Below are 23,586 nucleotides of genomic sequence, written 5' to 3'. Positions count from 1 at the left end.
GTTTTTTTTTTTTTAATTTGTTGGGTTTCAAATCTTCATCCACTATTGGTAAAAAGAATCGTCATATCCTACAAATTTGAACGCCCTATGTTTCTGACATGAATGTGCAATTTTGCATTGATCGAACCATATATTTTGTCTGCCGGTGGAGTTGTTTGTCTATTATTTACTAACAAAAACAAAATGTTTCATGTAAAACGTAGTATGTGGAATCTTTGAAAAAGCCGTAACTTAAAGTTTTGGGACGAGATTGATGAGGCTGTTACATCGATATATCAACCAGCAGTGACGTTTCTCAATCAATGGCAATGGGCACAACTAAAGGTATGGAAATCACCCTCTGCAAATGTAGTTAAGTGGATGAAACCATTTGTTGGAAAGCTTAAATCATGTACATGCGAGATCATAATGGCATATTTGTTAGAGCTAAAACAATGAGTTATTCGCCTATGTTACCAGTAAAGGAAGATGAAGCATATGGTCTTTTGTTAACCATCAATTGAGTGGCAGAGCTAGGTTCGGATGATGTCATCTTTGAGCTCGATGCTAAAGTAGTAGTGAATAATTTTAATAATCCTTCACGCAATTTGTCTTATTTTGGTTTTATTATGACCGATTGAATTTTCAATTTTAAACAATTATTAGAAGACAAACTAAAGTTGCTCAGAATCTAGGTAGAACGGCTTGTCAAGTTGTATTATTGATGTTGTTAATGATACGAGATAAGTTTGTTTTCATAAGAACAAAAATGTATCCAATAATCGGTCCACCAATCAATCATCAATCCATAATCAAGATATTGGCACAAAATCATATTTGAAAGACCATACACGACTTCTACCTAATAATAAAGAATGCAATAAAAAAAGTGTTAAAATGCATGTTACTAAGATTTCTTCAAAGAACATAAATTAATGCACCCCATCACAGAGGAACAATTGAAAAATCTGATCCATGTACTGACCCTAAGTTCAAACTAGTTTATAAATATCCAGTACCATTTATCATCAAAATAATAAAACCACCCAATGCCATTTAGGTTCAGTGGAATCAAACCAAAAAACAAATATTAAATGTAGAAACTATCTCTACTAAGATTTTTGGTCGCAACAAATCTCATCAGTGAAAGTGTGTATTAGCTGGTCTGCTAAGCTTGCAGGGTCATCAATCAGTGCATCAACAAAAGCACTAACCACCCTTCTTTCTTGCTGATTTGCCTTGAGACTGAACCAAGTGAGAAACTTCACTCTGAAGATTTCGTCTATGTGCCCTTGGTGCTCTAACCATTTGACTACCCTCACAGAATACTCGTAATCATTTTCCTTCACACGCTTAGAATTCAAACCAGTCATTTGTCTCATTTCGTTGGATTTAGAAGGTGTGACAGGTGGAATTGCTGCAAAACTTTTATGCGAAAAAGGTTCTGCTGTTGGAGGCTTGCTGAGAAACTCTTCAAACCTGTTTGGGATGTTTAAAAGCATGTGCTTTTCAGCAGATATCTTAATTTGGTCTCGTGCGCATGTGTCGACAGTTGAATGATTTGCAATATGTCGAATAACTTTTGGAGGTTGTTTGCAAGGTGTTACCCATTTAGCTTCTGCTGCACCTAAAATCCCTGTGCTGCTGAATATAGAAGCCTTGCAAGAGTACTCAGTAGACGGTGAGAGGTTTTCTAACTTGAATCTTTTCTCAGGCCTCAAAACAATGAAAGTGGGTTGTTCCGGATAGTCCATTGTTGATATTCCGTGCCAAAGCCTGCAGCCTAGAAAGTTCTTTAAAAGTTTGTCGTTGTATTCAAGCACAATGACCACTGAGGTAGGAAGACACTCTTCAAAACGTAAAGAGCATGCTGCTGTCAAGAAAAGCCAAATTAGTGTAGGTTAATAGAAAAGCAAAATTATCTAATACATGAATGCATAATCAAATCAGTTTTGTTTTCCGCCAACGATGTCCGACTACTTACTTCTATATCCTCCCACATGATGATACAAGCGTAAAATATAAAGATAAATATAGAAAGAATGCAATGTCATTTATCTCGATGATTATCTATGACGTTCTTACACAGACACGGACACGATATTGACATAGACACCGGTAATAATTATTTGAAGAAATAGAAGTGATTAAATGTAACCACACGTGTCAATGTTTGACACTGACACATGTCGGACACCAAACACGCCTTCAATCTAAAGTTCAGGTGCTACATAGATGGTTATGCCTACATATGGTCGTGGGATGAGACTTGGAGGTGCAATCCATTTAAAATGTCCACTTTTGCTTTAAGAGTTAATTGAAGAAAAGGTAAATTGTTGAGTTCTCCATTGCCTTTGCCGAGAGTACTATCTAGTACTCTGATAATAATAAAGATGCATATAATGCTATTTTCGAACTTTGATTACTGTACTAAATTGCAATTAACATAAAAATCCAGAGGGTATCCGGTTCTTCGTGACAATTAAAAGCTCAATCAGCTGACCTTATACAAAAAAGTAAAAAAATTAAAAACTTACTTGGTGCTTCTTTCTTTTCTGCACAACTAGAAAAGATTTCAGAAAACTTTAAATCAAAACATTGAACTGCAGTAGAGCACAATTTCTGAACCTCAGCACCACATGATAGCCTGCTCACAATTCCACGTGTCATCCTAGCATATACATGATCCAGAGGTCCCACTTCATTCTCAAGTAATTTGAGAGCAGTTTTTACAATCTTTTGCACTTCCTTGTATACTTTTGTTCCTATGAGCATTCTGTGGGCCAAGGAAATTCGCAAAGAGAGTATATCCACTCTTCTTGCTTCTTTGGCAACCAATAATTGCTTTCTCCAAGTCCTATTAAATCCAAATATCCATTCAAATAATCAATATTTTACACAGGGAGCCTTAAACAGTTGAAGAGCAACCAGTACGACTCTATCATTAACATGATTTTTGACGGTAAGTTTTCCCGATAATATATGAACAGATAATAAGTATTCAACGGGATTTGTGTATGTACAAGTGTATGTAATTATGTAGTATGTATGTAATTGTGCGTGTGTGCGTGTGTGTGTCTGTGGGCCTAAGCCCAAAAGGAAACTACAAAGAAACTAAACCAGGAGTCAAAACTCCAGAAATATTTGCTAAAAGTAAATTACTGATCTATCTGTATATTTTACTTGTGTGTATACAAAGTAGTTGTAAACTACTTACCTCATTAAGTCATTAATTTTTCCACAAGAAACACAATAGAAGCTTCCATCCAAGGTTGTACTACGACCTCCCTTCAAAATGCAAGCCATTTGATTACTTAAGGCACATTGCAAATGGCATGACATTCCACATGATGCCTCATTTGGATTATCAGAGGTGCAGGTCAACCACAAACTGGGATCCTTGTTATCATCGTAACAACGACATATACAACAAGAACATCTCTTGCAAAACGAACGTTCTGGATTCAGCGTAGCTTTGCATGCAACATTGCGACACACTAAGGTTTTCATTGTTTCCTCATTTGTGTTCTCTAGTTGAACATTACGTAAATCTAGAGATGGAGGTTCTTTTTTCCTTTTAGATCCTATGCAACTTTTGGCAGGAGAATGAGCAAAAGCATTTTGGTCAACGTGCAAGTTGGATTTCTTAGAAATTAACTTCAGAAGATATTCTATCATCTGGTCCTTCGTGTATCCCGTGTACTTCCGTTCTTTGCCTAATTCAGCACAGATTAATTCTAGGAGTTCCCGGCGAGTAAACGCTTGAAGTATATTTGGGGCATCTTTGGACTGACGAGCAACCTCGTGAACAAGTCTTTGCTTGTCTTGGAAATTCAGCACACCACATTTTGCAGGGTCAAGAAGAAAACCTGCATCGAAATGAAATACGAGTATCATTCTTAGGTTGATATTATCTCAGAAGTGAAAATAAATGAAGTGCATGAATGTCGTCCATAGCAAATTTGAACACTATATTTATCATCTTTCTTAAATATCTACTACACATAAATTAAACACCTTAATTGCGGACAGTTTTACCCTAAAAGGCAACGACAACAACATCTCTTAAATGTTTATCACCGTGTGTGAAAGGTGTAGGCTAGAAACGAGATGACTTAATTTGATTAACATTCTGCTGGTCAACCTAAGCATTAATTATAACTTAAATCAGGGGTGTCGGCCAGCCACAAAACCACCTTACAAATGTGGCGTTTTGGCATACGGTGGAAACACAGCGGATATGATGGGTGTTGCAGCCTTTGGAAGATAACATTTTGACAACACAGATCAAAATGACGAAGACAACAATGAAGCAATGTCATCCTAAATATTTCAAAACATAAAAATATCTATTATATTAACTTCTAAGACAATTTGCTCTGCAGTTCATATGCACGTTGCATTATAGTGAATTTCAAAGGATCTAACTAAACACAATTGTTTGAGTCCATATTTCTAATTAGTTTTTTCTTTATCATGAGATGGCAAGATATAAAGTATTATCATATCTTCCTTTTGGAAGTGAAGGAGGTGCCATAAGGAAAATCCTCACAAAGAGGAATACGGAAAAACAGTATTCACAGATCAACAACCATACTTTTTCCTCATTTTTCTTTAAAAGATCAAAATTATCCCGAACAACGCTATATCAGCTGCATTATCAATTTCAGAATGGAAATTACAAGTTTCAGAACTGTCAATTAATGTCTATTACCTTTCGGAGCCCTAAGAAATATATGGTGGCGAAACACATGAATCATTCTCAGGGAGGATTAATTAGAGGTACAATGTGAGATGTTTAGATACAAGGTTGAAGGTTTCAAAATTGATTATGTTTCCTATCAAATGCCATTTTAACAAAAACATAGATGTTTGATTACTTCTTTTTTTTACCCTCTCTCGGTGGTGGTTTTGAACCGAGTGTTCGAAGGTTGAGGCATACCGCAGACTAACAAAACACTCAGGAAACTGCCGGCATGATTTATTAAATTAAATCAAAATTGATTGACTCAACCTCAGTAAGTAACTTTGCATTGAGTTAAAAATTGACATTAAATTTTACATTAAACATGCATTTAGAGTAAAAAACCCAAATACAAACAACTTCACTTCAAAGTTCAAACTCATTTTCAGAACATCAATTTTACAAAATCAATTTCATTCAGAATCACAAATGCTCACACACACACACACTGCAGACAAAATATGGATGATGCCTAAAATAATAATGCTTGCTAGCCTCAATTACAAATTTTTTATAGCATTATTAATTTTCCAACCCCACCCCCCCATTTATTATAACAGTCATGTACATATACTATGCATTTTTTTGGGTGAACCCACATGGCTACTCCTACTAGATGCAAACCCATTCAAACAGCCGTCATACACTAAATGTGAACACCACTCTCAACAGAGATTCAAAGCATCATTGTGAGACACTACCCCGTAACAAAATATAAGCAAAATTATGGGGGTACACACTTCTAAACACATTTATTATTGCTAAACTCATTTAAAAAGATCAAGAGTCACCCTCACTCTATTTTGGTCAATAGACGAAGTAACAAACACGATATGAAACTCACACACAACAGACAAAACTACTCCGTAACAAAATATAAGCAAAATTATAGGCATACACACTCCTTAACACATTTATTATTGTTAAACTCATTTAAAAAGATCAAGGGTCACCCTAGTTTTTTTTATTTTATTTTTTGTCTCTAGGCGAAATGACAAACGCCATATGAAACTCACATAGACAACTACGATGTCCCTCTCGGGTTCAACCCAGATGAATGTGTCCAACCTAGTAATATCGACATTGTTATTTGAGTAAGAGGGTCACTCTAGTTATATTATATATAAACAAGAGACTATACTGTCATATTAATAATTAAAAAAAATTCCAAAATTTCCCAAAAAAGAAAGAATAAGAGAAATTTCAGTGTAACAGGAAATTTTGTATAAGCTACATTGTTAACAAAGAGGAAGAAAAAAAGTTGATGGTGGTGTTGTTATTAAAGAGAGAGAGGATAAAGAAGAAGCAGGTAAAATCAGAGAGAGAGAGAGAGAGAGAGAGAAAGAGATAAACCAGTGTTGGTTGCAGTTGAAAAACACATCTTGTTTTGTTGTTCATTCATGATTCTTGTTCTTGTTCTGCTTCCGAAACCACAAAACAGTTTTATCTGAGAATCTGTAGCATTACTTCACTTCACAGCACAACTGCTTTGTACTTGTGTTGTGTGAGAGAGAGGAGAGAGAGAGAGAGAGAGAGAGAGAGAGAGTGAGAATAGAGTGTCATGTAATTTGAGCATTCAATGTCACGATGAGTGATTTTGTGGAAGCAGATTTCCTGCTGTAACAGCATGATGCTGTAAGGCATGTGAGCCGTCCGATCATAAATAAGTGGTTGAGATCAAACTGTGTGAAAACTAGCAAAACAAATCTGAGCCGTTGGATCAATGTTTTACGGCTGAGATTTACCACATCGTGAAACTGTGTGTTGCTGTTACAGCAGGGAATCCAGGTCCTGATTTTGTTTCGCATAAATTAATTAATTAATTTCCTAGAAATAGAAAATTAATTAATAATACTAACTTCCATGCTCAAAAAACAACAATAAGATGATGTCTCGTGGACATCTCCTCCATCAATTCTACATTTTTGGGGGACACATGTACTTAATCCTTCTCAAAATATAAAAGAATAATGTCAATAAAAATTAATGTATTTAGTTCAAAATTTGTAACGAATACATTAACTTATATTGACATATTTTTGTTTAGATTTTGGGATGATGGGAGTACATTCTCCAAGAGTGCGTTTCTTTCAAATTATATTTATAGATTTTTTAGAATAGAATAAAATTATAAAAATATAATGTCTATGTTTGTTACAAGTTTATTCAATTTTAGTTTCACATATAAAATGTTTGTGGGAATAGAAATTTTTTTCCAAACAGAAGAGTGAGAATAAAGTTTATCATGAATATAAGAATAAATTCATGTGTAATTATATATTAATCTCCTTATTTTTAAGGTTTCTGTGAATATTATATTGTTAATCAAACATCTTTTTTTCTAAATACATTAGAATAAATTCACATTTTTCTATTCTAAGGAATGTTAATCCTAAGAATAAATTTAGTAAACTTGAAAAATAGAAAAAAGAGAAGGTGAAAATGTGGGGTCCATCTAATATGTGGAATTAATGAATGAAATGTCCATCAATTTTTTTTTAAAATATGTAATTAACTTTTATGAATAGACAATGTAAATCTCTTTGACATATGCAATCAATAAAGGCACACTATACTACTACCTTTTTAAGTTAATTTCTAAAATATTTTAAAATAATATTTACATGACGATTGAATGTATATTTAAAAATATTTACTTTACTAATGTATGTAAATTAAATCTTGATAGTTTTTTTTAAGGATAAATCTTGATAGTATTACCTCATTCCTTCTTATACAATTTTTTTTTGACTGATATTTGGATAGGTGAGGTGTCGTTACGGGATAGATTTAGTAGGTTGTATGATTTGTTGTTACGAAAAGGGGAGTCAGTGGCGTCGATGGGGAGTTGAGGGTGATGCGTGGAGGTGGAGGCGTCGGTTGTTTGCGTGGGAGGAGGAGTCAGTGGAAGAACTTACTCTTTTACTTCAGAATGTTTCTTTGCAGGTTCATTTGGAGGATATATGGAAATGGAAGGAGGACTCTTCTTTAGTCTAAACAGTTCGGAGTGCTTATAACTCTATTATTGCTCAGGATACAGTTGTTAATGCGGAGGCAATCCCTTCTATTTGGCATAAGGATGTTCCGTTAAAGGTTTTGCTGTTTGTGTGGCGTTTGTTACGTGATCGTCTTCCTACAAAAAATAATTTACATAGGCGGCAGGTTTTAGACATTGATGATCAATATTGTGCTGGCGGATGTGGATCGATTGAAACATCCACCCATGTATTCTTTCATTGTATTCATTTTAGTTCGGTTTGGAACCATATTTTTCGGTGGCTCGGGGTTGTCTCGGCGATGCCTTTTGATGTTACAGGGCATTTTACTCAATTTCAACACCTTTGTGGTGCCAATGAGTCGAGGCAATCTATTCTTCAGGTTATTTGGTATGCGACTGTTTGGGAAATTTGGAAGGAAAGGAACGACATAATTTTTAACTCTTTAGATAGCCCAATTATGCAGGTGGTAGACTAGATTAAGTTACTAACTTTCAAATGGTTGAAGGTGAAGTTTCCATCTCTTCCTTTTAACTATCATGGTTGGTGGCTTAATCTGTTCACTTTATTAGGCATAGGCTAATATTTGTTTGTTGTTCTTGAGGTGCTTTGTGGTGAAGGCTCTTGTTTTGTAATTATTGTATATACTTTGTATTAACTTTTAGGTTTTCTTCCTTGGCTCATCTTGTGCTGGGAAGGCCTATGTGGTGGTAATATATTTCATTTTAGTCTCTTAAAAAAAAACAATTTTTTTTTTAATATAATACTTACATATTATTGTATATAGATCAGTAAGGATTAATACAACATGTAATACCAACATTAGGGATGGAAATATGTCAGACTACTCTACAGGGGTCTACGACCTATCCTATAATAGGTTAGACCAAACCATACCTTTTGTTTTTAAATAGAGAAGCCCTAGACTTTTTTTAAGTCTATTTAGCTTAAAAGGTCATGCTACATGTCATTCAAAAAGCCTCTTAGGTCGACATATTTAAGTAAATATGAATAATATTATTTATTATTATATTATATTTTGTACTTTGATTAAAATATAAAGTTGTTAACTTTTTCGGTAATTTAAGCTTATTAGTATATAGTAATTTTTTTTGCATATATAAGTGTATTATTATAAACTAAAATTGAAATATGATACAATATATAGTAAAATTCCCTAAAAACTCATGTTTATTATCAAAAGAGAGTTTAATCTAGTTGATCAATTAGTTTGTTAATCTATTTTAACTTAGATCACATTATTTATTTAAAGATGTTCATATGTTATAAACTTTTAAACAGACTAGCAAACTGCATCAGACTTTCAGAATGACAAAATCAGGCCTAAAAAATAAGCTTATGGAAGGTCACAGGCCAGACTTAAGCCTTACAAAACCCAGCTCGATCTAACCTATTTCCATCCCTAACCAACATTATGTTGGATATTTTTTCGATGTTATGAATTTGAACTCAAAATTTTCAGACTTTAGGTATGTGAGTTTTTTTTTTTTTTTTTAACAAATACGTTAGGTATGTATGCTTTTTTTTTTTTTTTAACAAATACGTCAGGTATGTATGCTTATAATATTGATAAAAGATATTGTACATAACTTCTGTCAATAAAAAAGAAAACTACATACCCAGTCAATAAAAAAAAAAGGAGTAATATATTTGATTTTTTTAAAATAAAATTGTCGTTTATAAATTACTTTGTATAATTAAAAAAAAAAAATTCGGCTAAATTACCGGAGGTTCTTTAAGTTTGAGGTTTGTAATAGATTGGTCCTTTAAGTTATTTTGGTCACACCCTTTAAATTTGTAAGCATTTTCGATTTAGTCATTCTGCCACATCATCATTTTTGTAATGTTTGATTAATAGAATGACTCATTCTCATGACTCCTTCCGTTCAATGATACATGAAACTATGGATGTCCATTTAATTTAATTTAATTTATATGAGTAGATTGATTCATTCTCATGATTGTATTGTCACCTTTACTATTGACAAGGTTAGATCAAATTGTGGGACGCATCTTGGTGTCAGATGTGAGTCGAATGACCATTATTATATCTCTTAAACCAATACCATATATTTCCCTCTTACTATGCATGCTCAGTTAGGGCACCCAAGTTTCCTCAAACTTTAAAGTTTGATCTCTACTCTTTTTAAATTATTTGGTTTGCATTCTGAGTCGGATTAGCTAGAAAAACACACTTGTAGTCCTTTTTTCAATTGAGTCAATACACAAACATCGTTCCCTTTTACTTTAGTTCACGCTGATGACATCCCGACTTTAGACTCAAAATATCTTGATATTTTCATTGATGATTTTTTCGGTTGCATATGATTATATTTTATCAATATTCCAAAAAAATCAACAGTGTTTTTCTTGTGCATCTACCATTATACTTGTTAGAGTGAGTAGAATTGTCTTCTAGTAAAGATGTTAGAGACTATTTTAAATATTAAGAGACTAAATTGGGTTGTCGGAAATTATGAATGACTAAATTGAATATTCATTTTTATAAAAATTAACCTACCATGCAAGTTCCTAAAAGAAACTTGCCGTTCAAGCATTAGCCTGGAAGCGTCTTCAATGAGGAACAAATGAGTATAAAGAAATTTAGTTACATATTTTGCTAACAAAAAAATAAAGAAATTTGGTTACATTTGAAAGTTGCTATGTTTCAAATATATAAACCAATATTTACACTTGAATAGAAGACAATCAGGCAACAAGCTGCGTGGCAAAAAAATTGTTACATTTTGACTTAAAAAATAGTATTTTAGATTGAAAGATTAACATGTTATTCATAAATTTTGAATTTGTACCTTTGAATCTTGGTTGCAGGATGATGATGATGACAGTGAGTTGGAATATGAAAGGGAAATATTACCCATACCCAAACAAACTGCATTGCAAGCTGCAGCATGTTTGCAGTGCAGGTTGACCCTATGCTTAATATGTACTTTTCTTCTTGTTTTGTTTGGTACAAATGTGTACTCATTCTATTCTATTTTGCCAATACTAGTATTCTAGTACTAACCACTAACCAGGACATTAGTTAAGAATTGTAAAAATAAAAGGGACATTAATTAAGAAATCAATCTATAAAGATTTATTAAAATTTATACTAATTGAAATTATTATCACACTGATTTTTTTTTCTCAATAAAAAGTTCGTTCTATATATTGATTCTTTAACAACAAGTATTGTACTTTGTAGCAAGACCCTGTATATATGTTGTTCTCCATGACACTTTTTTCTTTTCTTTTCAAATTTTGACCAAATATTATAAAATAGGGTCATGTTAATTGCATTAGTTAAAGAAACAAAAAGAGAAAATTTTATATTGAAAACATCACTTTTTACATTTTTAAGACTTTTATTAGACATGTTTCAAGATATTTATACTACTATTTGTTTATTTAACTTGAAGCATTTGTTAGCATTTTTCAATAAAATAAACTTAGTATTTTATAAATATGGTAATTTAATTAGAAAGAGCGATTTAGATTAATTGGCTGCCCAGTAATGTGATATACGTAGTATTTTTTTGCAATAAATTTCTTACTCCACAACTTTCATGATAAAAAAAAGTTATGTGTTCTTTCAAAAAAAAAAAAAAAAAGAAGTTATGTGTGAAAGGAGAATAATTAGTGGGTCCTATGTACTATGAGATTTATGCTATGAATGTTTGACTTATAATATTCTAAACAGTACTCTGTGAATGTTTAACATGCATTATAGAGTCGATCTTTGTTATTGATCTACTACAAAATACCCCCTTTAATAGCACTTATTTTGGCTCTTAATAGCGCTTCTCAAGCGCTAAGAAAGCCCCCGCTATAAAAGGTCAGGAGCCTATAATAGCGTTTTCCAAACGCTATTAAATAGCAACGTTTCAGTAGCGCTTTCTGAAAAGCGCTAATAAAGCCTCATTTTAGGTGCTATTTTTAACTGATGTTTCTTAGCGCTTTCAGAAAAGCGCTAATATAGCTTTATTTTTGTGCTATTTTTAACTGATGTTTCTTAGCGTTTTACATAAAGCGCTAATAAAAGTCCCTATTTTTATTTTATTATTTTAAATGAAATCTACAGCCAAAAGCATTATAATAAAATGTTGATCAGACAATACAACAAAATAATGATTAGAAACACTAGTAATCCATTAATCCATTGATAGAAATAAACACTTGTAATTTGTTGATCAGAAACTTATTTACAAATGTCATAAATATTAATCAATCCTAAATGACATCTAATGTACACTTGCATAAAAATGAAAGTTCGTGCACAACATATATAAGATAAAAGCAGCCACAACCACAAAAAAAAAAACACCAAACATTGAGAGGACTCGTGACAAGCGATCAAAATTACTCAATAGATCTACCTCGAGCATATTCTCCTGTGTCGTATGGAATGAAAAATTAATCAAGTATCATTCAATTTCCAGCATAGCCAACAGTTTAAAATAACTCAAAGGATTCTAAAGTGCATATAGAATCCACTTAAAATCAAAAGAATCTCAGTTGACAAACAATACAATACAATACATCCAGACATTATGTAATTCACTGTTTGTCTATTAACCTGTCAAACTATCCAGTTCCAATACAAAAATTCCAACAACCTAATCTTGTGAAATCTAACTTAATTTTTAACATCCAGGCATAACTATTTCAAATTACATTAAAAACGAAAATGATGAAAAAGAAAAAAGAAACTCACTAATATAGTTGGCCATGAAGGAACAAGGAACAAGTATAGAAAATCAAAGAGACATAAGGCCATTAGGCCTAGAGGTGATCCTATCCATAGTCACACAGTTTGCAATTCGTTTGGGTACGTGGTTCGGGTTTGGGTACGCAGTTCTTAAATTTCAAAGAATTTGGACAGGTGATGTTTTATAGTAATATAGGCGGCTAGCATATGTGTTTTATCTAACATAGAAAAATAGCAAGTCCCACATCGGAAGGTTATCTGTGACACTCCATATTATTGACTAGGAAATAATATAGAAATGTTTGCTAAGGTACTAGCAACTGGTTGAAACTCAAGGTTTAAAACTCAAATAAACATAGTACTTATTACATGAAGTATCCAAAGGAGTACCAAGTCACGTACTTCAAATTATTAACGAATAAAAGTAAACGAAACTAAGAAAGGTTGCCACGTCGAACAACTCCTCAAGTCTCCTTCGCCTTGGCTTTATCAGTTCACTTATCTGTAACATGCAAACTAATTGGAATGAGAATACATCTCAGTGAGTTCATAAATAAATCATACATGTACCTCGCCTCATCGGCAATAATTATTAAGCTCTTGCATATACGATTCTTACTAGCTATTTGATTATATCTAGATACTACAATCTCATCACCATACATATGTATTCATAAGAGTATGAATAACAAAGTTTATCTCTGCTAAAGAACTCGAATCATCAACACAACCCTTTACAGTAAGGTATTCTCATCATTTACATATCTGTGCGTATTGCAAAAGTCCACCCGAGCGTGAGTGTACCTAGGTGGTTGCCAACCGGTAAGGTAGACTAATAAGTCGTAAATGGCGCCCCATTTACCTGCCCTTACCGAACATACTTAGGATATCCCATGTGTTTTTGGGAGTACCCTTCTGCCTCACAATTTGTGTCTTTTAATTATTACCCTTAATTTGCTTAGTTACCTAAACTAGCAGCTAGTATCCTTTAATAGTTTACAAGTAATAATATATGTATATATGGCAGTAAGTTATATTGGTTGGAATCCAACACAGTTCATATATATAGCCACCAAAAATATATGTCCCTAGATTGTGATAATTCAAACTGAAACATAAATTATATATATATATATATATATATATATATATATAGATCTACCCATATGCATAGCCGTAACACGTATCTTTCACTAGTTGTAAATCTACAACAAAAACATAACTATATTTCCAGAATTAATTAATAGATTGTATAATATTAAGAAGTTAAATTAAAACTAAGAACCAAAACATATTGGTGATAGGAAGAAGCACCGTTCCTGAAACTTCATCAGAATTAGTATTATTGAACTAGAAACTTAACCTCTAACCGTTATGCAAAGCCGTGATACACCTAAGTATAAGCAGAGATTCATATCCTAGTGTTATTCCCAATCAAAGCACACACAACCTAATTAAGTGTGAATATGTCTATGGTTTGAAAGTCACCAAATTGATCTCACATATGAATTACTTAAATCAGCCCTGTACAGATATCAGTTAAAAATCACCGTTACAATTTTCGATGGTAACTAGTTCTACCCATAGGCCATATAACTAACTAATTCAATTAAATTTGTATGCTTTCAAATTCTAATTCTCATAAATTAATACTTAATCAGAACTCACCTGTTTAGAGAGTCAGCAATGAAGAGAAGGATTGGCGATTCTTCTTGCTGTTCCTAGAGAGATTAAATGGGAGTGGGGGTTTTGGTTATGCCCAACGTGAGTCAGAACGTGGAGAAGTTGTGAGAGATTTTCTTTCACCTAATTGTTGACTTAGCCTTATAAAAACTTATGTTTGTAAAATGACAGCTATGCCATTACTCTTTATTTTCTTTTCCAATATAACCTTATTTGCTTTTATCCCATTAACACACTCATAAAATGTTATATTAAAATAAGGTAATTTAATAAATAATAACTAATGGAAATATGCTATTATTTTTGGGTGCTACATTTCTATCACCCTTAAGAAAATTTCGTCCTCGAAATTAAAGTTTACCTTGGAACAAATGAGGGTAGGTCTCCATCATCTTTGATTCTAATTCCCAAGTTGCCTCACCAGGAGGTGATCCTTCCCATATGACCTTCACAAGAGGGATCTCCTTGTTCCTTAAAGTTTTAATGCTGCGATCAACTACTTGAATTGGTTGTGGTTGGAAAGTTAGATCAGATCTCAATTCCACCGTTTCAAATGCTAGAGGTTGAAATGGGTCTGGGATATACTTCTTAAGTTGAGATACATGAAAGACATCATGTAGACCCGACATTGAAGGAGGTAAGGCTAATTGGTATGCAACAGGACCCACACGTTTGATAACTTGAAATGGTCCAATATAACGTGGACTGAGTTTCTTTGCCTGGAACGCTCGTCCTATCCCTTGTTTAGGGGTTACTCTCAAGAAAACATGATCACCTTCTTCAAATTCTAGAGGCCTCATCCGATTATCAGCATAACTCTTTTGTCGGCTTTGAGAAATCTTTAATTTCTCTTTGATCAATCTGATCTTTTCTGTGGTCTCTTGAATGATTTCCGGTCCAAGGATTCCTTTATCCCCCACTTCTGCCCAACATAAAGGTGTCCTGCACTTTCGTCCATACAAAGCTTCGTAAGGGGCCATGCCTATACTAGAGTGATAACTGTTGTTATAGGCGAATTCAATCAAGGGTAAGTGTTTATCCCAACTGCCTCTATCTTCTAACACACAAGCTCTAAGCATATCCTCAAGGGTCTGAATAGTTCTCTCAGTTTGACCGTCTGTTTGAGGATGATAAGCTGTACTGAGATTCAAACGGGTCCCTAAAGCCTCGTGGAAAACTTTCCAAAGTCTCGAAGTGAACTTTGGGTCCCTATCTGATATGATGCTGACTGGTACTCCGTGTAGTCTTACAATTTCAGAGATGAACTCTTCTGCCAATTTAGCTGACGTGTAAGTAGTCTTGACCGGTAGAAAATGTGCTGACTTAGTCAACCTATCGACCACTACCCAGATTGAATCATACCCTGTCTGCGTGCGAGGTAGTCCAACTACAAAATCCATGGAAATTCTCTCCCATTTCCAAACTGGTATCTCTATTGGTTGAAGCGTGCCAGCTGGTCTCTGGTGTTCAACTTTGACCTGTTGACATACTAAGCATTGTGCCACGAATTCTGCGATGTCGGTTTTCATTCCTGGCCACCAGTAATCCCTCTTCAAATCATGATACATTTTTGTGGAACCCGGATGTATACTAAAACTGCTTTTGTGGGCTTCCTCCAAGATCCGCTTCCTAAGATTTGTTTCATTTGGCACACATATCCTTCCTTCAAAAAGAATGACATCATCGACTGCCATTGAAAATTCTGGCCTACTCAATTTGGATTGTAACTCTTCGTCGCATGTCTGAGCCTGACCAATTTGTGCTCGTAAGTCACAAGAGATTTCAATTTGGTTTAGAAAAACTCCTCTGTTTAACCAAGTGACATTCAAATTGAGGTTTCTAAAATCTTCATACAAACATAACTTATGCATCATTAATTGGGCCGCATATAATGATCTCCTACTCAAGGCATCTGCAACCACGTTTGCTTTTCCTGGATGATATTTCAACTCAAAATCATAGTCCTTGAGGTAATCCATCCATCTTCTTTGTCTCATGTTCAACTCCTTTTGATCAAACAAGTATTTTAGGCTCTTATGATCACTGAATGTCTCAAAACGGACTCCATACAAGTGGTGTCTCCATGTCTTCAAAGCAAAAACTATGGCAGCCAACTCTAAATCGTGGGTAGGATAGTTCTCTTCGTGTGGTTTGAGTTGGCGGGAGGCATAGGCTACGACTTTCCCTTCTTGCATTAGCACGCAACCCAGGCCTTTCAAGGAAGCATCACAAAACACTTGATATTCTCGGGTTGAATCTGGAATAGTTAAGACTGGTGCCGTAGTTAATCTAGTCTTCAGTTCTTCGAAGCTCTGCTCACATTCTTGATTCCACGTGAATGGATTGCCCTTCCTAGTAAGGTGCGTCAAAGGTGATGCAATCTGGGAGAAATTCTTGATAAACTTCCGGTAATAACCTGCTAGTCCCAAGAAACTTCTGACCTCAGTGACGTTCTTTGGATGACTCCAATTGAGCACGGCTTCTACCTTAGAGGGGTCAACCATCACACCTTCTTTAGAAATTACATGACCAAGAAATTTCACCTCTGACATCCAAAATTCACACTTACTATACTTAGCGAATAATTTCTTCTCTCGTAGTATCTGTAACACAATCCTCAAGTGCTCTTCATGTTCTTCTAAACTTCGAGAGTAGATTAGTATATCATCGATGAAGATTACCACAAATTTGTCCAGATAAGAATGAAAGATACGGTTCATATAATCCATGAATATAGCTGGAGCATTGGTCACCCCAAAAGGCATCACTAAGAATTCATAATGACCATACCGTGTTCTGAATGCTGTCTTTGGTATATCTGAAGTCTTAATGCGGATTTGGTGGTAACCAGATCGTAGGTCAATCTTCGAGAAAATTATGGCTCCTTTGAGTTGATCCAACAAATCATCAATTCTTGGCAAAGGATATTTATTCTTTATGGTTATTTTATTCAGTTGTCGATAATCAATGCATAATCTCATTCCTCCATCCTTCTTTTTGACCAATAACACTGGTGCACCCCATGGAGAGACACTGGGCCTTATGAAATGTTTCTTGATAAGGTCTTCCAACTGAGCCTTCAATTCCTTCAATTCCAATGGAGACATCCGGTAGGAGGACACTGACACTGGTCCCGCGCCCTGAATTAAGTCTATGGAGAATTCCACTTCCCTGTTTGGAGGTAAGGATGTAATGTCATCTGGAAAAACGTCAACAAATTCTTTCACTATTGGGATAGAACTGACATCTGATTGGGGCTTAAAATCTGTTGAGAGCATAAGAATGAAATTTTGTTCACCACCAAACAAACATTGAATCAATTGATGTGTACTATCTAATAGTGTGGAGAAGACTTCTCCTTCTGTCATAGTTTTAGGAGGAACAAAGATTACCTTCTCCTTACACCCAATATACACTTGATTAGCAGATAGCCAATCCATACCTAAGACCACATCCATAGCTTTCAACGGCAAACAAATCAAGTCTACTAAGAATGTCCGTTCTGAAACTTTGATAGGACAATTTTCACATACATGTGTGGTTTCCACACTACCCTCAGTCGCAGTGGTAACCACCATTGAATTTGGTAATAGTGACACATCTAAATTAAGTCTCTGAACACATTTATCAGAAATAAAGGAGTGTGTTGCACCACAATCAAAAAGTACCATAGTAGGTTCATGCCGTAAATAACACGTACCCGCGATCAAGTTGTTGTCTCCTTGCATCTTCTTTGCGTCCAACGCATACACTCTCCCAGTTGTAGGTGCACTGCTCCCTACTGCTCCTTTCTTCTTCCAAGAAGGACAATCTCTCATCAAGTGTCCCGACTGTTTGCACGAGTAACATATTCCTTTCCCTGCCAAACATTCACCGAAATGTCGCTTTCCACAATTATCACACTCTGGTGGCTGAGTAGTCCGGGTGGTTTGAGCTCTCTTGTCCTTGTTTTGTGGATTCCGCACCTTAAGTTGCTGAGCAAATTTGTTGGAGTCCTTCTTCCTTTGTTGCCATTGTTGTTCTTTTTCAGCTTGGACCCCCTTCAAGCTTTCTTCAGCTATATAACATTTATGCACTAAGGTGGCATAATTAGTGACATCTTGGACAGACACACTATGACGAATATCAGCCCTCAATCCCCACTTGAACTGATTCATCTTCCATTGATCATCTGGTGCATAGAGGGCTTGGGAGGAAAAACGGGCCAACTCTTCAAATTTTGCGACATACTCATTCATAGACATACTCCCCTGCTTCAGATGGTGAAATTCCTGTTCCTTTTGAATTCTGACGTTGTTAGGAAAATACTTGTCAAGGAATACAGGCTGAAAGTGTTCCCAATCTAACGGCAAGTTGTTGGCCACCATGTAGGCACTAGCTCCCTCCCACCAGGCTTCAGCAGCTCCTTTCAGCATATGCACATCGAATGTTACTTTTTCTCCTTCAGTGCATGGTACTACTCTGAAAATCTTTTCCATCTCCTTTAGCCAGCCATGAGCCTCTAGCGGTACAGTGCTTCCCTCAAAACTTGGAGGTTTCATCTTGAAAAACTCTTGGAAAGCCCCATGCCCTCCCTGTGGAGGAGGTGGCGGGGGAGGTGGAGCTTGTTGGGTATTTCCAGCTATGTTGGTGAGATGGTTCAGAATGTTCGTCGAGAGGGTCTGTTGTTGCTGCATCATTTGCATCATCTGGCCCCAACGATTAGCGTCTCCGTCATTTGCAGCTCGTCTACCACGCCCCCTTCCATACATATTGTTCTGTTTATCACACACAAATATCAAGCTGATCAGACTTAATACTTAATGAAATGATAAATAGAAAAATATATTCGAAACTAAGGTAACGTTAACCTATTGACTCGTAACTACCCAAGGTACTATCAAGTTCGACCTGCTCTGATACCAAAATGTGACACTCCATATTATTGACTAGGAAATAATATAGAAATGTTTGCTAAGGTACTAGCAACTGGTTGAAACTCAAGGTTTAAAACTCAAATAAACATAGTACTTATTACATGAAGTATCCAAAGGAGTACCAAGTCACGTACTTCAAATTATTAACGAATAAAAGTAAACGAAACTAAGAAAGGTTGCCACGTCGAACAACTCCTCAAGTCTCCTTCGCCTTGGCTTTATCAGTTCACTTATCTGTAACATGCAAACTAATTGGAATGAGAATACATCTCAGTGAGTTCATAAATAAATCATACATGTACCTCGCCTCATCGGCAATAATTATTAAGCTCTTGCATATACGATTCTTACTAGCTATTTGATTATATCTAGATACTACAATCTCATCACCATACATATGTATTCATAAGAGTATGAATAACAAAGTTTATCTCTGCTAAAGAACTCGAATCATCAACACAACCCTTTACAGTAAGGTATTCTCATCATTTACATATCTGTGCGTATTGCAAAAGTCCACCCGAGCGTGAGTGTACCTAGGTGGTTGCCAACCGGTAAGGTAGACTAATAAGTCGTAAATGGCGCCCCATTTACCTGCCCTTACCGAACATACTTAGGATATCCCATGTGTTTTTGGGAGTACCCTTCTGCCTCACAATTTGTGTCTTTTAATTATTACCCTTAATTTGCTTAGTTACCTAAACTAGCAGCTAGTATCCTTTAATAGTTTACAAGTAATAATATATGTATATATGGCAGTAAGTTATATTGGTTGGAATCCAACACAGTTCATATATATAGCCACCAAAAATATATGTCCCTAGATTGTGATAATTCAAACTGAAACATAAATTATATATATATATATATATATATATATATATATATATATATATATAGATCTACCCATATGCATAGCCGTAACACGTATCTTTCACTAGTTGTAAATCTACAACAAAAACATAACTATATTTCCAGAATTAATTAATAGATTGTATAATATTAAGAAGTTAAATTAAAACTAAGAACCAAAACATATTGGTGATAGGAAGAAGCACCGTTCCTGAAACTTCATCAGAATTAGTATTATTGAACTAGAAACTTAACCTCTAACCGTTATGCAAAGCCGTGATACACCTAAGTATAAGCAGAGATTCATATCCTAGTGTTATTCCCAATCAAAGCACACACAACCTAATTAAGTGTGAATATGTCTATGGTTTGAAAGTCACCAAATTGATCTCACATATGAATTACTTAAATCAGCCCTGTACAGATATCAGTTAAAAATCACCGTTACAATTTTCGATGGTAACTAGTTCTACCCATAGGCCATATAACTAACTAATTCAATTAAATTTGTATGCTTTCAAATTCTAATTCTCATAAATTAATACTTAATCAGAACTCACCTGTTTAGAGAGTCAGCAATGAAGAGAAGGATTGGCGATTCTTCTTGCTGTTCCTAGAGAGATTAAATGGGAGTGGGGGTTTTGGTTATGCCCAACGTGAGTCAGAACGTGGAGAAGTTGTGAGAGATTTTCTTTCACCTAATTGTTGACTTAGCCTTATAAAAACTTATGTTTGTAAAATGACAGCTATGCCATTACTCTTTATTTTCTTTTCCAATATAACCTTATTTGCTTTTATCCCATTAACACACTCATAAAATGTTATATTAAAATAAGGTAATTTAATAAATAATAACTAATGGAAATATGCTATTATTTTTGGGTGCTACATTATCTAACATTGTTTGGTAAGTAATTCTATAAATACAGACAACACATTCTGCCTCTAACACACCTGTCCACTACCAAGTGTAGTACATTAAATTGTTGGGCCAGATAAATTAGTCTAAATTTTTACATTGTTTGTTAATGATTGTATGGTTCTCCGATACTCACTTTTCAGTGAAATTCATGTGTGAATTATCACGTACCAATACGAAAACGAATTATGATTCGGTTTGAAAGAGAATTAAGAATGTATACCTTTAAAAATACATTCACCAAAAGCGCGATTGAGCGGTAGGGTGGGATAAGTCGAACATCAACCAGTGAACCAATTCAAGGTGATCTTTTTTGTGACCAATTTGATGATCTGCAAATGATGAAACAATACACATTATTCCCCTATAACCACAAGTAACATACACTCAAATCTGGGACAAAAAGAAGAATGCAAATGGAAAAATATATAAGCTTGAGTATCAATCAATGGTAACAAACATGAAAGCACACAAATGAATTGCATTCCTGAAAACCGGTATCCAGTGCCACATTTCAGTGTTACTAAACGTATTAGAAATAATTCAAGCATTGCACTTATCGGAAATAAAAACGAAGCTCACAAATATAGCATTTAAGCTCCTCAAAGTTATATTAAGATTTTTCCATGAAAATTGGAACAAATTCATATTCAAAAAGATGCAGGAGAAAACACAATAAGCCACTCAAATCCTATCACCATTTACTGCATTACCAAGAAAATATCTTCAAAGCCATACACACCACTTTCAAGTCAACACCAAGAAATATCACTACTCCCTTAAACAAAACTAAACTTTGATGTCAAATAGTCATACCAGCCCTTAACACTACCAATAGTCTACAAAGACATTTAAAACTCAAACACTAGAAAAAGTTATAAATTTCAATAGAACCAAGCATAATTCATTAACAGGAAGAAACATGCATGAATATTTGTTGAAAACCATTATAGTTGAATTAATGCCACTATCTCAAACACAAATCAAAAGTACCAAGGAAGAGAATAAGCTACCTGTTGGGAACCATGGATTCTTCAAGTGGAGCACATACCCCTACATCACGAAGCACACACCCTTGTTAATACTAACGTTCTTTTGAATAAACATTGACCAACTTTAAGAGCATGGTAAATAACATCATACCACAAACTTTGAAATAGAAAAGAAAACTCATTAAATTATTACTAGATATCAATGACTACAGTTTTGTTGTGGTAGTACTTAGCGTGTGTCTGTTATAGAGTTGAATTTGACGCAGCCGTGCGTTTAAAGAGAAGCTTGCATTTCTAATTAAACAAAACCATGGCAATAGTTGCATTGGGACGCAATAAGTTAACTTGAACACAAAACCAAACATGCCATTACTATTTGTTCATCATTTATGCAGAAGTTTTCTCTGGTTTGTTATTCCTATTGTGGACAATAATCAAAAGGATGAGCTAATGTGGATGCACTCAAAGGATGGTAATTATTCCGTCAAAACAGGATATAATGCTATTCAAAATTGGATTAATAATGATCATCCTGGCTCTTCTAATCAGGATTTTATGAACTCAGTATAGAAGAATTTATGGGGCCTGAAAACAATTCCTAACATTAAAACCTTGCATGCGAATAATTCATAAGGCAATCCCTGTAAATCAGGAATTGATCAAAAGAGGGGTGAACTGCTCAACTTTTGTGTCCCAGATGTGGTACTCATGTTGAAACGGTGGATCATGTCTTTAAAGAGTGCAAAAAAGCTCCTAATGTGTGGAAATTCTACAATTTGGGTGGTGATCTGTGTCCTAATCCTAAAATTAGCTATACAGAGTGGCTGGTTAAATCCTTAAAAGAGCTAGACAATAAGACTAGCATTCAAATTCTAGCAATTATATACAACGTTAGGCATGCCAGAAATCAAGCCAATTTTGAGAAGGTCGACATACCCGATGAGATTGTTGTATCTCGAGCTTTTAACAGCACTGAAGAACTTGTGTTTTACTTGCGGCTGATCCCCCACTTTTAACACTCGCGGCTGATCCCCCACTTGATTCCCTTGCGTTGGGAACAGAGGAACCATCTTGTGTTTTACTTTCCTGAGAAGAACTTTCCGATCTCCCATCCTAACACAATTCAAGCGCATGATTTTAACATTTACTGGTCTAATACAAAATATGCATAGTATGAAACATGTATAGGTATAATTGGAGAAGCAACATATAACTAATAGACCCAAGAAAATTTGACACGATTGACTAAAAGTATAATCAACTTATACAATAGAATACTTAAGTGGAATATCATTAGTTTCCTAGCTGGGTGCCTTATAGATGAAGCTTAGGTAGTTACTAGTTACAAACATTCCTCTGACAAGTTTCCAGTGGCCAATAAGGGTAGCAAGCGTACACCCCAAATTAGGTGCGCATCTTAGAAGCCACCAGTAACTATACAGATGTAATAATGCTTAATGCAGTTAGAGAAACATACATGATTAGCATTAGTTGTTGTAACTAGTCTGCCAGCCGTGCAAACTGAGACTGACTGCTCTCTTGAACCTATATAAGATTGATACTATCAAACAACCAGCTTAAATTTATTGCTTCCTCTTCCTTCACTACTTTTGTTGCTGCTTCCCACACTTGAAGCACAAACATTCAAGATATCAGTTATTTTTTATAAGGTATTTGACAATACTCATTGATATTTTTGTGTATCAAATCTTCCATACTCATTCATTTAATTAATGCTCTACATAGGGAGTATTTGGTTATACTGCATCCACA

General features: G+C 34.8%; 2 protein-coding genes and 2 long non-coding RNA genes across 5 annotated transcripts; all 4 read right to left on the bottom strand.

Annotated features, from left to right (window-relative positions):
* Nucleotides 1-869: 869 nt before the first annotated feature.
* LOC146922861 (VIN3-like protein 2) lies at nucleotides 870-6,356 on the bottom strand. Of its 2 annotated transcripts, none has more exons than XM_085715645.1 (4): nucleotides 6,077-6,356; nucleotides 3,197-3,848; nucleotides 2,517-2,836; nucleotides 870-1,852 (listed from the first exon to the last, which is right to left on the bottom strand). In XM_085715645.1, exons 1-4 carry the CDS (start codon nucleotides 6,123-6,125, stop codon nucleotides 1,092-1,094), a joined length of 1,782 nt encoding a protein of 593 aa, XP_085571771.1. In that variant the 5' UTR covers nucleotides 6,126-6,356; the 3' UTR covers nucleotides 870-1,091. The 2 variants fall into 2 exon arrangements, with proteins under 2 accessions (XP_085571771.1, XP_085571772.1); XM_085715646.1 differs by having other exon boundaries at nucleotides 870-1,849; nucleotides 6,077-6,321.
* A 5,515-nt stretch (nucleotides 6,357-11,871) lies between these two features.
* Nucleotides 11,872-18,885, bottom strand: LOC146922860 (uncharacterized). Its single transcript, XM_085715644.1, has 2 exons — nucleotides 17,835-18,885; nucleotides 11,872-12,953 (listed from the first exon to the last, which is right to left on the bottom strand). The coding sequence occupies exons 1-2, from the start codon at nucleotides 18,883-18,885 to the stop codon at nucleotides 12,946-12,948; spliced, it is 1,059 nt and encodes a 352-aa protein (XP_085571770.1). The 3' UTR covers nucleotides 11,872-12,945.
* LOC146922858 (uncharacterized) lies at nucleotides 11,872-23,436 on the bottom strand. The gene is made up of 5 exons (XR_015012612.1): nucleotides 23,291-23,436; nucleotides 22,750-22,926; nucleotides 21,835-21,874; nucleotides 21,045-21,153; nucleotides 11,872-12,134 (listed from the first exon to the last, which is right to left on the bottom strand). It is a non-coding gene; the product is annotated as an uncharacterized LOC146922858 (long non-coding RNA).
* On the bottom strand, nucleotides 19,104-20,752 carry LOC146922859 (uncharacterized). Its single transcript, XR_015012613.1, has 2 exons — nucleotides 20,463-20,752; nucleotides 19,104-19,284 (listed from the first exon to the last, which is right to left on the bottom strand). It is a non-coding gene; the product is annotated as an uncharacterized LOC146922859 (long non-coding RNA).
* Nucleotides 23,437-23,586: the final 150 nt, after the last annotated feature.

The sequence above is a fragment of the Medicago sativa genome, chromosome 5 (assembly GCF_051527215.1).
Source record: "Medicago sativa cultivar Bolivia chromosome 5, Bolivia_mono, whole genome shotgun sequence".
NCBI classification, from domain to species: Eukaryota; Viridiplantae; Streptophyta; class Magnoliopsida; order Fabales; family Fabaceae; genus Medicago; species Medicago sativa.
The sequence above is the reverse complement of the archived record's forward strand: the minus strand, read 5'-3'. Positions and strand labels throughout refer to the sequence as shown.

Coding starts and splice junctions, on each gene's coding strand:
- LOC146922861 (XM_085715645.1), bottom strand. CDS start 6,125: ATGAATGAACAACAAAACAAGATGTGTTTTTCAACTGCAACCAACACT. Junction 3,849..6,076: donor TTCAACTGCAACCAACACTG/GTTTATCTCTTT, acceptor ATTTCGATGCAG/GTTTTCTTCTTGACCCTGCA. Junction 1,853..2,516: donor AGAAAAGAAAGAAGCACCAA/GTAAGTTTTTAA, acceptor TTTTCTTGACAG/CAGCATGCTCTTTACGTTTT.
- LOC146922860 (XM_085715644.1), bottom strand. CDS start 18,885: ATGTATGGAAGGGGGCGTGGTAGACGAGCTGCAAATGACGGAGACGCT.